Here is a 15,904-nt window from a genome sequence, read left to right on the forward strand (position 1 = left end):
GTAAGAGAACACATTCGTGTTGTCTTGAACCATGAATTGTGTGACGATCTGTTACGGCAGCGATAGAAAACTAATATGCCATTCACATATAAAATAGCATATGCAGCAGGCCACCATTGTGGTTTCATATGGAAGAGCTAAGGCCTGGCGACAGCCCAAATGTCATTGAACAAATACAGTGGCATACTCTGCACCGTTAGGAAAGAATGACGAAACTTTCCATCCCTAACATGAGCTGACCTTTAGGACATATTTTCAAGTAGGGAAGAAAGCAAAATATAAAACATGAGGTTTACTATTTTACCTTTCAAGTAAGAAAGAAAAAAGAAATAAGAATCTTGCATATATTCCTTTTTAATAAAGAGAAACACTATAAAGATAGGATGGAAATAAAATAATAAAAAATAATTAGCAATATGGATATAGGATGAAGTTGCTAGGGAAGGAAGCAAGGCTTCTCTGAGAATCCTTTTTTTGTATTTATAATTTTGACTTTTGGACCATGTAAATGTTTTACTTATTCAAAAAATAAACTTCAATTTAAAATTTACAATAAAATTAAAATGTCCGCAGTTAACTTTAATAGTTTTCTGCCTGTGATTTATTCCAAAACCTTTTCTAGACTTTTACTCTGTGCCTAATGGAATTCTATCCCAGCACAAAATTTATACCTTAGATCGAGAAACCGTTTCCTGACAGCACTGTCAAAATTGCAGCTTGGTGGTGGGTTAAGATTGACCATTTCTGCTGATTTTGCTATTTCTTAAATCATATTCTGACATTATGGACCTGACTGACTGGCTATAGGACAGGGTACATGATTTTACAAAGCAAATAATTATAGAACAATTCGATAGAGTTGGCAAGAGAGCCACCTGGTGGCAGAAATTAATACTGTAACTTTAAAACTGCAGCGTGGTCTTCTTGAAGTGCTGCGCTCTTTTATACTGAAAGTATACTGGGGAAGGGGAGCAGGGAGAGGTAACCAGAAATGGTTGATAGTAAGCCCCTATGAGCACCTGTGTGAAACTGAGTTCACTCTTCACACAAGATATCAATGGATTACATTGCACAAAAATCCTTACTGAACCTTCATATGATAAGAAGAAATTTTGACAAAATTAATTTTGGAGTGAAAGACATGTCAAATCTATTTTCATAATCCATATTTTAAAAATTCAGTCGGTTTAGTTTTGAAAAAAACAACAATAAAGAACCAGGATGATTTATCAGACTATTTCTGATTTCCTGGTTTTTAAAAGTGAGAGGGCAGAGACTACTAGCATATCTTAAGAAGGTCTGTTGTTTTATATGAGAAGGGGAGGACTTGGGTTTTCAAACCTTAAAACAGGGGCACCTGGGTGGCTCAGTTGGTTAAGTGTCTGACTCTTGATTTTGGCTCAGATCATGATCTCATGGTTTGTCAGTTTGAGCACCGCATCAGGCTCTGGTTTGTTAGTTCAGAGCCTGCTTGGGATTCTCTCTCTCTCTATCTCTCTCTGCCCCTTTCCTGCTCACACACTCTCTCTCAAAATGAACTTTAAAATATTAAAAAATAAAATTGTAAAATAATTGTCATAAAACCACTATTTGGATAATTGCTTTAATAACTCCAACACCCAAGGTGCTACTGGACAAATGAACTTAACGCTAAAGAAATGTGTTGAGCAGCTCCTCCGTACCCTGCACCATCCTGACTCAGGTCCTAGGAGGGCCTCATGGCAATGCCTAAGAGACAGGTAAGCTTCTTTAAAGTTAACCAGAGAGCTTGCATTTAGCCATCAGATTAAAAAGTGGGCTGTACTCTTTAACAGATGGAGCTGGGAGAACTGGACAGCAACATGCAGAAGAATGAAACTAGATCATTTTCTCACACCATGCACAAAAATAAACTCAAAATGGATAAAGGACCTGAACGTGAGACAGGAAACCATCAAAACCTTAGAGGAGAAAGCAGGAAAAAAACAACCTCCTTGACCTGTGAAATGGGCAAAAGATATGAACAGACACTTCTCCAAAGAGGACATCCAGATGGCCAAAAGACACATGAAACGATGCTCAGCATCCCTCCTCATCAGGGAAATACAAATCAAAACCACACTGAGATACCACCTCACGCCAGTCAGAGTGGCTAAAATGAGCAAATCAGAGGACTCTAGTTGCTGGTGAGGATGTGGAGAAACGGGCACCCTCCTACACTGTTGGTGGGAATGTAAACTGGTACAGCCCCTCTGGAAAACAGTGTGGAGGTTCCTCAGGAAACTAACAATAGAACTCCCCTATGACCCAGCAATAGCACTGCTAGGAATTTACCCAAGGGATACAGAAATGCTGAGGCATAGGAGCACATGAACCCCAATGTTCATAGCAGCACTCTCCACAATAGCCAAATCATGGAAAGAGCCTAAGACTCCATCAACAGATGAATGGATCAAGAAGATGTGGTTTATCTATACAACGGTCTACTACATGGCAATGAGAAAGAATGAAATCTGGCCATGTGTAGCAACATGGATGGACCTTGAGGGTGTTATGCTGAGCGAAATAAGTCAGGCAGAGAAGGACAGATACCATATGTTTGCATGTATAGGAGGATTAGGAGAACTTAACGGAGGATTGTGGGGGAGAAGAAGGGGGAAATGGGAGGGGGAGAGGGAGGGAGGCAAACCATGAGAGACTCTTGAATGTGGAGAACAAACTGAGGACTGATGGGGATGGGGAGGAGGGGGAGGGGGTGATGGGCATGGAGGAGGGCACTTGTGGGGATGAGCAGTGGGTGTTATATGGAAACCAACTTGACAATAAACTATTTATAAAAAATTTTTAAAAAAATAAAAAAGTGGGCTGCAGATGAAAGAGTGGGGACCTATGGCTGAAGGAAATGTCTTGAGGTTCCAAGGATGGTGGAGAAATACCCTAAGGCAGAGAAGCAGTCATGAAGATGCGCAAAAAGAAGGCCAAACACCGACGTGCGTAAGATGGAAGAAAACAGAAAGAATGTTAATTAAAAGGGAGGAAGGAAAGCTGCAGAAGTTCGCGTGCAGCTTCCACATAAGCAAAGCAGAAGTTGCAAGCGGTTCACCTCGCTCTTCAGCTACCACTGAGCCTCAGGTTAGGTTCTCGCCCAGGAATTACCGTCTCTCCTCGCGTCCGCTATCACCTTGGCAGCGGACTTGCTCATCACATGCACGACGTAGAGAGGGCAGTTCACGGCGCCGGCTATGGTGATGGCTCTCAGCGTGGCCTCCGCCTCCACGGCTTCCGGGCGGCACAGCTCATGGCCCTCGGGCCCCGTTATCCCCAACGCCAGCATCTTCCTGGCCCCCTAGGGAGGCAGCAGGGACAGACGCATGTGCCAGGCAAGTGTACTAATGACGACTACCATCATCTTACTGCACATTAAATATACGGCTGGGCTTTGAGATGTGTTAGGTATTGAGGTGTGTGTGTGTGTATTTCGTAAATATAATGTTAACACTGAGAGTTTGGTTAGTTTTTCATACACACATTTCACAATTACATTATTTTGATTGTGGGGCGCCTGGGTGGCTCAGTCGGTTAAGCGTCCAACTTCAGCTCAGGTCATGATCTCACGGTTCGTGGGTTTCAGTCCAGCATCGGGCTCTGTGCTGACAGCTCGCTCAGAGCCTGGAGCTTGTTTCAGATTCTGTGTCTCCCTCTCTCTCTGACCCTCCCCTGCTCACGCTGTCTGTCTCTCTCAGAAGTAAATAAAAACCATTAAAAAATTAAGTTATTTTGATTGAAAAGCTCAAAATGATATGAGGCTAATTCCGGTCACATTCTTACGACTGGTTCAGTATAAAATAAAATAAAACCAAATATTCTAACCCTCAGTATTGTTAAAGTGACGTACGATACTTATTTGCAATTAGTTGTGCTGTGTACTGAATCTCATTGCTCTCTGCTCCACTCACCAAATGATATTACATCAGTCATTTCCCCTCTCCAAAATGTTACCTCTTCCTTACAAAAAAGGCAGGAAATCAACACTGGGACTTTTGGTAAATGGTAAAGTGACTGGCCTGGTGTCCCATTGAGGAAGCAGAAGAGCCCCATTGAAACTCGGGTCTGCTTGAGTTTACAGCTCACGCCCACTTCTCATGGTCCCTGACTACTTCCTGGTCACTCAGCCTCACTCTCACTGACTTAAATGGGAGCTGAGCCTAGGGAGATTGAAAAAAAAAAAAAAAAAAAANAAAAAAAAAAAAAAAAAAAAAAAAAAAAGTCAGCTAACATAAAGGGTAAGTCCTGCAGATGGTGTACCTTCGGGCATTAATAATGGAACTCACAGAAGAAATAAATACCATCTAGATTCCTCCAGAGCACAATTTAATACCCAGTTTCTGAAGAGTGGGGCTTTGAACAGCACTTAACACACTGCTTAAGTCATCAGATCCCACTGAGGTCCACACTTGGGCATTCTGAACCAGCAGGAAGAGCTACTTAAAAAAAAAAAAAGGGAAGAAAGTGCTAGCACACACACGGAAAAATATTTGAGAAACATGTTTGAGGTCTGATAGCTGATTTGAAAAAGGGAAATTTTCATTCCAATGCATATAGCACCTGACTAAAAGTCAGAGCATGTACTTAAATAAACTGAGTCAAGGGTTTCCAAGACACAGGACATTAGTTTCTGGATTTCCATTCTTCCCATGAATAGAATGAGTTGACCTACTTGGGTCCATTTGTCTTTATCTTACGTTGTGGCCGTTTCATTTGTGGCGAAGCTCTGGGATGCCAATGCTTACCTCTGCAATCAGGTCTCCATTTTCCGCATGGACCTGAGCAATCGCTCCAAGTTCCTTGCACTGAGAGAAGGCGGCATACAGCTCCTGGTCTCTCACCATGTACAGGTCTTTATAGGCCATAAACATCTTGAAAGAGTTCACACCTTTGTCTTGGGTAAGGATTTTCATTTCTTCTTTAACCTAAAAGGGAACAAAGCCACCAAACTAATGCCATGCTTTAATTTAAATAATAATTCCAACATTCTCTTCCACATTCAAAATGTTGCATTCAGAAGAGAATTAAGTAAAATAAGCACAACATTCTAATTCCAGGGGGAAAAAATGCAGTTAAGGCCTTGATCCTCCCCACCCCCAAGGTGAGACCTCACTTCATCTGATGAAGTGTTACTGGTATGATATTCTTAAATCACGAGAGAGTTCATAGTTTTCCCAAAGTACTGCATGTCTTTACTTGTATATAAAATTCTCAGCATCTATCTCCTGATGGGAGGAAATTATTTGAGAAAATGAGAACAAAGCCACTTGGCAGTAACAGAAGCAGTCAGGTCTCCAGGAGAAATGACAGCTAATGTAAGGTAAGGCTGTGGGCTCGGATCTGAAAGCCACAGAATGGGCTCTCACATGAGCAGGTGGACATGGACTGAGTCACCGTCAGCTGCTAGCAGGTGAGAGACTCTGGAAAACTCAGGAGAGAGAGGAACCTCAGGAGCCTTTGGGTGTGCCAAAGGTAAAAGACAAGATCAAAACAAGCTTAGTAACTGCCGTGAAGGTCCAATTCAAATCGCAATAAAAACTAGTAACTTGAAAAAAATTGGGGGATTTGACCCAAAATCGTTTGAATTTCTATAGGTATACACACACACACACACACACACACACACACCCCCCAAAACATGTTTTAGGCATAGGATTATTTTTCTCAGTTGTCATCTATCAACTAAAGAAGGAAAGCTCTAACATTCCAGGTAAAAAATGTTACCAACAATTCAAACAGTAAATACGAATGACTAAAACACATGAAAAAGTGTTAACCTTTCTGTCGATTAGAAAGTGCAAAATAAAATAATGCAATTTTTGCTATTGAATCAGCGAACTTTATAAATGACTCTATTACATGTTAAATTACTTACTTATATCGCTATTTACTTCCATTTCTCTCTGGTGCTTTATCGCCCAGCATATTATCTATTTACTGGTTAATGGCTTCCACTAGAATTTCAGCCCCATGAAGAAATGCAAATAACACTGAAATGTTGAGCTGGTCATCACTGAAGTGATGGAATGAGCTCTAAATACATTAAGGAACAACAGCAAGGGACAGAACATGAAATAGAATGCCTCATTTTTGTTTCTTTTCTAGAGTTTCAAATTTTTTACCATGAGTCTATTATTTTAATGGTCAGGGAAAAAATGCCTGAAACATTGTTAGCATATGCAGGCATGGCACCTTAGGACTTGCTAGTCCAAAAATGTACGTAAACCAGCCACACTGGCCTTGGCCGGCAGTGTGCTGGAAATGCAGATTCTCAGGCCTGCCTCGGCCCCACTGCTACGGGCCGACTTGTGCACCCCCTTAAAATTCATATGCTGTTGAAGTCCTAACCCCCGGTACCTCAAAAGGTGACCTTCATTGGAAACAGGGGCATTGCCAATCTAATCAGTAAGATGGGGTCATTTGGGTGGGCCCTATTTCAGTATGGTTGGTGTCTTCATAAGAAGGGGAAATCTGAACACAGATGTGCACACAGGGAGAATGGCACGTGACATTGGGGTGCTGCTTCTGCAAGTCAAGGAGCACCCGATGTTACCAGCGAAGCATGAGAAGCCAGGGAGAGTCGTGTGCCAGGTTCTCCCTCATAGACCCCAGAAGGAAGCAACCACCCTCCAACACCTTGAGCTCAGGCTTCTGGTCTCCAGAAGGCTGAGACAGGGAATTTCTAAGCCACTCAGTGTGTGGCTCTTTGTCCCAGCAAAGAATGTTTACAGAACATAATCTGTAGTTAGACAATTTCCCCAGGTAACCGTCTGCATATTAAAGTGTGAGAAACACTGATAAGGGCAAACATCCTCACTGGGGCTCTATCTTATATTGTGAGAGTGAGGGGGGCACCTGGGTGGCTCAGTCAGTTGAGCGTCTGACTTTGGTTCAGCTCACGGTCTCACAGTTCATGGATTCAAGCCCTGAGTCGGTCTCTGTACTGACATCTCAGATCCCACTTGGGATTCTTCGTCTCCCTCTCTCTCTATCCCCCGCTCATGCATGATCTCTCTCTCACCCTCTCTCTCTCTCTCAAAAATAAATAAACATTGAAAAAAAAAGAAAATAAAATGTTTTAAAACATAAGAGTGAGGGGAAGGAAAGAAGGAGAGGAAGAGGAAGGAAGGGAGAAAGGAGGAAAGCAAGAAGACCCTAATAGCACAAAAGAGATTAGATTCATCACTTAGAATGGTGTTCTTGGAGAAAAATTAACTTTTGCTGTGGACTATAAACCTTGCTATTATGTTTGCTGAGCTATCTGTTAAAGATTGATTACTAGTTTTATATTAATTTGGTGCCTGAAGCCCAACTTTTAGGGGGAAGTGGGGACATAAGTTACACGGTGACTTCAAATAAAGTAACCTTCCTGAGTCCTTTCTGGTAAAAGGATTTCTGAATTAGGTCCAATATGGAAAAACATGTTGGCAATTGAAATTCAGGTAAAAATATCTTACAAAGAACAGATACATGTTTTTAATGAGGAGGAATAAGCATATTTTCAAATCTCTCAAAACTATCTTTTGTATCTTTATGTTGTCGTTTCCGCCATGGCTTAAATGATTAGCAGAAAGGGAGGATTGGCTTTAGCTCTGCTGTGAAGTGATCTGACCTGGTGTTGACGTTGGCTGAAGAGAGCAGGCAGGCACTGGGTTAGAAGACAGCTGGGAGATGACCATCGAAAGCTTCCTGGTCTGTCCCTTCTTTGGTTTTCCTCTAATATTAAACATTTCTGGTTGAAGTTCTAGTCTCTGGGAAAATACTGCCTAAGGAGCTTGGAGGTGTTAAAATTGAAAAGTTCAATACTTTTAAAAATTACAGTTAAAAATGTTACAATTCATGGATTACGTATTATGAAAGGCGATTGTGAATGGGTATAAAGGATTTACCTTATCATCTTTATATGCTTTAAACATTTTTTTCAGTTTTTCAAACTGATGATACTTCACAGGATTCCCAGTTCAAAAGGTAAAAAGAATATGCAAGGAAAAGTCCTCCCTCAAATTCTGACTTCCAGTCACCCAGAAAGCAACCAACGTCACCAATTTCTCATATTTTGACATTTGTTTCTTTTTTTTTTAATTAAAAAATGTAGCTTATTTTTTGAGAGAGAGAGAAAGAGCAGGGGAGGGACAGGGAGAGAGAGAGAATCCCAAGCAGGCTCCACACTGTCAGCACAGAGACCGACTTGGGACTTGAAGGCAAGAAATGTGAGATCTTGTCTAGAGGCAAAATCAAGAGTCAGACACTTAACCGTCTTAGCCACCCAGGAGCCCCTGTTTCTTTTTTTCCTTTTATTAAATGTTTGTTTATATATTTTGAGAGAGTGTGTGTGAATTCACATACATGCACATGCATGCACAGGGAGAGGGACAAAGAGAGAGGAGAGAGAGAACCCAAGCAGACTCTGCACTGTGAGCGTGGAACCTGACATAGGGCTCGATCTCACCACTGTGAGATCATGACCTGAGCCTGAATCCAGAGTCTGATGCTTAACGAACTGAGCCACCCAGACACCCCTGACACTACCAGTTTCTTGATCTCATACGGAGCAAGGACTCGGGGACTACTAAATGGACCCCTCGGTGGTTCACCTGGTCACTCCACCATGTCACTGCCACGTGAAGGCTGTAGTCACAGCAGACTTTGGGATCAGCCCAGCTTCGCCAGGTCTCGAAGGCCTTGATGAGGGAACCGCCCTTCTGAGGAATGGCAAAATCAATGATCATGGTGGTGCCTCCAGCCAGGGCAGCCTGGAATCACAAGAGGGTTTCAACAGTTAGCATCGATTTTCTAGCCGAGTCATTTATCTCCTCGAACACTGTGCATTTGCAAGCACTTGGGCAAGGCTGGTGGGTCCAGGAAATTACACGTGGCTGCCTGTTTAAAAGACCCAGGAGACATGAATAGACTTTCCATAAATTAACGTTTGAAGGGCTAAAATTGCTGGACTTGCTTCTGTAAAAAAGAATGACATGTCTGGCGAGAAGAAAATGGCCGTGGCCCAAACGAAAACAGAGTGAGGACTGCAGGGGAAAACTGAAATGGAAAAACGGAGAAGACTCGAAACTTTTCTTCTCAAGAAAACAGGATTCATCAGTGTGAGATCCCATTCCGTTAGCAGCAGGGTTGGTGAACTCTGTCTCCAACTGCCTTGTGCTCCACGCGGAATCCTGGGAGACTCACGGGGCGCCCGCTTCGCCTTCATTCCCACGACCAGCTGGTGACCCATCGGCTTTCCTTAGCCCCCAGCTGGGCCTTCTAATCCGCCCCGCTGGTCCTGGTCCAGCCTCTTCTCCTTCAGCTTGACCTTTATATTTCCAGTCCCGTTCCTACTCCCTCTGACACAAACTCCTTGCCGCAAACTCCAGAACCACATTCCACGGCACAAATGTGACCCCTTGACTCCAAAGGTTAAAACTCAATGCTTTTCACCGCCTCCGGACTGAAGTTGAGTCTTCTTAACAAGGTCTGCAAGGCCCCACGTGGTCTGCCTCGACTCCTGTTTCCCTGGGCACGTTACATTATATGACATTAGCTTATGACTCCATTTAAAAGCAAGTTGCTTAATCAAGTGTCTTTGATGCACTACTGAAATTGATTTTGCTTAAACTAAAATCACAAGGTGGTTAGAGTGCTTTGAACTGTTGGGGTCCAACAAGGTGGCAGGAGAAAACAAAGGTAGCAGCGAAGTACGCTCGTGCAGTGGTTAAAAGCACTGACCAGGAGGCTCACTCCGCTCACTCCGGGGCACAGCGCTCAGGTTCAACACTCGTCAGCTGCCACCTGAGAAACCAGGAGCCCCTCCTCCACGTCCCGCCCACTGCACCCCCATCGGCCTCCCTGCAAAGCCGCCCAGACACGCGGAGTGATCCCGTGCCCCCCCTGGTTTGCTAGCTCTCCTCTTGCTTCAGTAGATTTTTATTTTTCCTCAGTCACTCGGCCCCACTCCAATTCTTTTTGTTCTCAAAAATCTCACTTTTTGTACAGGATCCTAGACTTTGTCTCTACCTTTAGATAATGTTGCCTTACTCTTGGCAAACAATATATATTTGCATTTCTGAAGAAATCCCTACCGGTGGAACGACAATACCAGGGGAAAAAATCCTCAAGCTCTGTATTTTCATTTGAATGCAGATTAGTCTTCTTGCCTTCAGTGCGATGCGGATATCCCTTGAGGATGAAGGGCGTCTTTCTAACGGAAAGTGCTGTTAATTCAAGTGTTAGAAGAAAGTACTTTTTTAGCACCTACTGAACTATCAAATCAAGCTTAAAGCACGATCTTTTCCATTCTTTCCATATTAAAAGTCTTCCACATTCAGGATGTAGGCAAACTAGACGCAGTGCTGGTGGAAATAAAATAAATGGTGCAGCCACCTTGGAAAGCAGTTTGACAGTTTTTCAGAAGGTTCAACACAGAGTTACTATGTGAGCCAGCAATTCTAATCCTAAGCATCTATCCGAGAGAAATAAAAACATGTCCACACAGAACCCTGCTCACAAACAGTCCAGGCAGCGGTGTTCATAATAGCCCCAAACCAGAAACCACCCAAGTGTCCATAACGGATGAGTGGATAGCATAACGCAGCACGTGAACACTATGAAATATTATTCAGCCATAAAAAGGTAACACTGACACCTGCTGCAATGCGGATGGATCCTGAAAACAGGAAGCCAAGTGAGAGAAGCCAGTCCCAGAAGATCACATACTGTAGGACTCCACTCGTATGAAATTCCAGGAGAGGCAGGAAGTAGAACAGTGGTTGCCTTGGGCTGGAGGGGTTGGGTCGAGGTGCCAGCTAACGGGCACGGGGCTTCTATTTGGGCTGATAAAAATGTTCTAACACTGATTGTGGTGATGGTTGCACAATTCCAGGAATATACTAGAAACCACTGACCTGTATACTTTAAATGGCTGAATTGTATTATATGTGAATTATGTCTTAATGAAATTCTTACGAAAGAAAGAAAGAAAGAAAGAAAGAAAGAAAGAAAGAAAGAAAGAAAGAAAGAAAGAAAAGTCTACCCCATGTGAGCTGTGGAATGAGAGGGAGGGGTGGGAGGGCCCACAAATAATCAGATCGAGGCTCTCCCCTTGGGTGTGTACACACTGGAAGGGAAGATGGAAATCACAATAAATAATTGTAAAAAAAAAAATAGTTTGTGATGCCAGGTAGAAAGTATACTCCTACAATAAATGGTAGTCTAGAAATTGCTAAGGGGAGGTAGAAATTGCTAAGCTCCTTAGAAGAGGTCCAAGGGGAAGATTACAGGGAATTCAGAAGAGGGAAGGAGAAACGGAGGCCAGAGGAGGCATGGATTTAAATTAGCATCAGGACACTCAGGTGATAATAATATCTAACTTTCAGGGCTCACTTTTTATGTGCCGGAAACTACTGATGTTCCAGACGCTCTAACCGTTGTAATCCTCTCCCTGGATCTGTGGCAGGGAATATTATCAGCCCCATCTTAGGCTGGAGGGAACCCAACATGGCACTACTGAATAACTTGACCGAGGCCGGACTGGAGGCAGGCGGTCAGGGGACAGGGCCTGAGCTTTGAGGACCAGCGGATGGCACGGGGGATGCTCTGAGGAAGGGCCAGCGCCCAGCAGGTGGTAAGGGGCAGAATGAAGACCTGGACTAGGGTCGTAGCAAAGCGTTGGTTCCAACAAAAGATCAGCAGGGGTGAAGGGAGAGCATGAGCTGATCCTGACAGGGATGGCCGTGGTGGCCGATGAGGAGACACAGGAGGGAGGCCGCTCTGGCGTGGAGAGCGACCCTGAGTGTGGTGAGCACCACCCTGCGTGTGAGGTGCTTGGGCACATGTGGACTTTGTGGACTTGCACACAGAGGGAAACAGACCTGACGCCGGGGGCAGGGGAAGGTTGCGGCAGTCACCGTGGAGGCGATGCCAGGGGGGCCTGAGGCTGGCTGAAATGACTCCAGGAGAGAGAAGTGACACGGGATAATATAAAGTCACAACGCATGCTCCGGAACATTCCAAAACTTAGCGCAAAACAACAGTACCAAGCCAAGATGATGATTTGCAATGGCTGTTTCTGGGTGGGCAGGACTGCAGGTCGCTTTAATTTCCCTCTGGTTAAATTTTACGTTTAACATTTGCTAACTTTTCTATAACAGAACACAAGCTTTATAAGAAGAAAAGGCTTTACGGACAGATGATGGCAATACATGCACATGCTCTTATGCAGAGGCTGTGGACGGTCTTCTTGCCAGACTGTAGACGTGATGGTCAAGGGACCATTTTCTACAATAGCAGCAGATAGAAGCTCCTGGGGCTACAGTCTGAAAGCGCCCCAGTCAGGATTCCTCACAGCTGCCCCGCCCCCCTCATTATCCAGGAGCAGGAAAGGGAACCCAGAAGGGCCTTTACCTCTCCTTTGTTCCTTCTGGTTCTGTTTCTCCTGCACACCCTTCCTCCCTCTCCTTCCCCCAAAATGGGAACGAATTTTGAGAAACTCTAGTGAATGGGAAAGGGTGTGGGCAGATGTATGGACAACAAAATCTGCCTGTCACCAAAGCACCGGGGGGCATGAGCCACTTGCCACGGGGATCCCGAGGCCACCCTGGACCATGGCAAACAGCTGCAAGCCACGGTCTGCATCCCAGCCTCCTCTGAACCTCTTTTTTAAAAAAAAAAAAAAATGTTTATTTTTTAGAGAAAGAGTGCAAGCAGGGGAGGGGCAGAAAGAGAGAGGGGGACAAAGGATCCAAAATATGCTAATAGCAGCAAGCCTGATGCGGGGCTCGAACTCATGAACTGCGAGGTCATGACCTAAGCCAAGTCGGACCCTCAACCGACTGAACTTCTTTCACCCCCTCACCTCTTGGTCTCTCTGGTTACCCATGCTCCTTCCACTGCCCAGAGTTATCTCAAACCCTTGAATGTTATTTCAAGACCTATCTTATTATACACATTAGCTCATTTAATTAAGCCTTGCTTCTACCACTGGATCTGGGGACCCATGTGTGTGTGACAGAAGTGAGGATTTATAATCCCAAGTAGAGGTAAAGGAGATGTGCTCCTCCTAGAAGCTATTTGCCTCTTCATTTTTATTTATTTATTTTGTTGAGAGAGAGAGAGAAAGAGCAGGGGAGAGGAGCAGAGAGAGAAAGTGAGAGAATCTTAAGCAGGCTCCACACTAAGCACTGAATCCAAAATGGGGCTCAATCCCACAACCCTGGGATCATGACCAGAGCTGCAATCAATCGTCTGAGCCTCAACCGACTGAGCCACCCAGACGCCCTGGTATTTGCCTGTTCAAAGAGGGACTTGTGAATGGCCAGGCCTGGGTTAAGCATCTTATTATACACATTATCTCATTTAATTAAGCCTTGCTACGGTCTGGAGAGGTCGGAGTTGTTTTTCTTACTTTACAGTTGAGGATATCAAGGCTCAGAGATGTCGAATGATTCTCCAAGGTAACACGGAGGAACGTAGGACTACACTCAGCCTACTCCGGGCTTCTGCCTATGCCTCACCTGAGCCACTCTTCCATTGAGAGGGATCTGATTCCCAGCCAGTTGCTATGGTCATCAGTGAATCATTACTTTGAGAAAAGCATGGGTTGATAAAACGAATCAAACACTTAAGAAACCAAAAGCCTTATGAAACAAAACGACGCCCATCAAACTGTGAATTGGAAATTCACAAATGAAACACAGTTGTATTTAGCTCACTTGATGTTTGTCACTGTGACAATCACTGTTGAAATAACGCATCCCTAGAAGATTGGCAAGGAAGGGCCCCACACAGACCTTCCCCTTCACAGACCTGGTGCCCCTGGAATGATGTCCTTGATTCAACAAACAGAGCCCTCAGAACATCACAGCCCCCCATCACTTCTTGGCCTTTCGGCTAAGATCAAGTGTAGAACACCACATCCCCAGCCCGCTTCAAGCATCTGCAGTATCTGTTTAACTATCTTTATCATCGGATGCTTCTATGTTCATGTCACAGAAGTCCTTCAGGGTTTACCTAACATCCGAGGAATGAAGAGAGTTTAGGCAGGGGAGGGGAGAACCTGTACAGGGTGAAAATTTCTCTCATATTTCTGTGTGAACCTGAATTGCTTCCTTTGTTTTTGCTGCTGACTGACTTCACGCCACTTTTATTTGTCAGATAGCCAAACAAAATGTATTTTCCTTATCTAATCTTGGCTCATAAATCAATTCTTTCAGCTCCTAATTACTTTCGCTGTTCTCTCTTGAAAACCTTCCAATTTATCTAAAGCCTTCTTCGGGGGGGTGGGGGGGCTGCAGAGCATGTGCTGTATCAGGTGCAAATGTGATAGAACATAAATTGAGATAACCCCCAACTGCAAGGTTACGATATTATATAACACATGATTCTATTCAAGAATGCTTTAGGTTGTAAATCACCATTGAAGGCACCCCGAGCATGGTCTTCCTTTTGATGGTGTCACCAAATTTTCATTTCTAAGCTCATCCTGGACCCAACGACTTTGTCTTATGAAAATCAATTGTAGAACCTTCTTAATCGCTCCAAGTAAAGCAGAAGGAGATTGAAGAGGGCATTTGAGCCTTAGGGAGAAAACCCTGGGCTGAATTCTCAGCTTTTGTATAGTCACCAAGATGTATGAAAACTAACTTCAGGATCCTAATTTATGTTCCGATTCCAGAAGCCCATTTGGCTTTGTCAAGATGTCCTCCGCACAGCCGCTCCACGTACAGCTCCTGGCGTCCTCGAGTCTGAAATATTAGCCACACTGTCATCCATCCAGCTGTGCAAACCAGGCTGAAGAGTCACCCTTGACATTCTTCTCTCTTCTTCTCAACATTGCCGGAGCCAAGCCATGGGCAAGCCCAGATCTTCCTCAGTCCCCGCAGGCTGCCTCCACATGGCCCCATGAATCTCTTTACTTCTTGAGTCTATACCTCCACTGCCCAGTGCCACCTACATCCTCCGACTGGACTAGAGCAGTAGTCTCTTCACTGTCACCTTGTCCCCAGCCATGCTCGCCACTTCCAATCTTATACTGGTTTCCCTTTGCTCTTAGGATGGAGAAAAGACAATTGTGACACATCCCATAAGGTTGAAATGTTAGCTGATTCCTCTGTTTGCTATTGAGTCACCTCCCTTCCAACCCATCAGCCCCCTTCCAATGACACTGTTCCTCCCTCTCCTTGGAGAGCTCAGAGCCCTCCCCAACCCCTACCCCACTTGGTCCAGTGACTCCTACCTAACCCTGGGCGCACACCAGCATCATCTAGGGAAGTCTATCCCATCCCTCAGAGATCCTGACTGGATGGATGTACTTTCGTCTCTGTATGTTCTGTGCCCATTACAAGTGCCTGGCACACAAGTATTCTTTAAAAGTTTAAAGGAGTGTTCAAAAGAAAACCAGAGGCCCAAGAGGGAGTAACTTACCCTAGCCAGGCCAAGTCACCAAACCAGGGCTGAAAACCTAACCTAATTGCAATCTCGGCCTGCCTCAGAAATGTGGTCAGGAATTTCCTGGTTGGCACCAATGAGGTATAGTCTGTCATCTGGGCGCTCTCTGTCCCTCACAGTAAGATGAGGTACTCTTCAGGATAAGACCCTCTGCCCTTCCCTCTAAGAGAGAGTGAGCTTTCAGGAAACAATCCTCTCTTTTCTTTCGCTAAATAACTTCCCTCTCCACTCTCCTTCCTATAAAAACCTTCTGTTTTGTAAACTACCTGGAGCTGCTTTCTATCTAACAGATGGGATGCTGCCTGATTCATGAATCACTTAATAAAGCCAATTAGATCTTCAAATTTCCTCAGCTGAATTTTTGTTCTTTAACCAGAGAAGAGAAGGGAGGGATCAATGAAATTTCCTCCAATAACTGTGAGATGGAATAATTATGATGATT

The 15,904-nt window shown here is 44.3% G+C and overlaps 1 protein-coding gene across 1 annotated transcript in view; it reads right to left on the reverse strand.

The window, feature by feature from the left end:
- The window catches only part of DPYS (dihydropyrimidinase), an 81,494-nt gene that overhangs the window by 56,804 nt on the left and 8,786 nt on the right, over positions 1 to 15,904 (reverse strand). The window contains exons 2-4 of the mRNA XM_039233779.1: positions 8,619 to 8,777; positions 4,770 to 4,949; positions 3,136 to 3,325 (exon numbers count right to left, since the gene is read on the reverse strand). Coding sequence (XP_039089710.1) covers positions 3,136 to 3,325; positions 4,770 to 4,949; positions 8,619 to 8,777 — 529 coding nt within the window. The remainder of the gene's footprint in view (positions 1 to 3,135; positions 3,326 to 4,769; positions 4,950 to 8,618; positions 8,778 to 15,904) is intronic.

Source organism: Hyaena hyaena, unplaced genomic scaffold, assembly GCF_003009895.1.
Source record: "Hyaena hyaena isolate Hyena2069 unplaced genomic scaffold, ASM300989v1 scaffold_79, whole genome shotgun sequence".
Classification (NCBI taxonomy): Eukaryota; Metazoa; Chordata; class Mammalia; order Carnivora; family Hyaenidae; genus Hyaena; species Hyaena hyaena.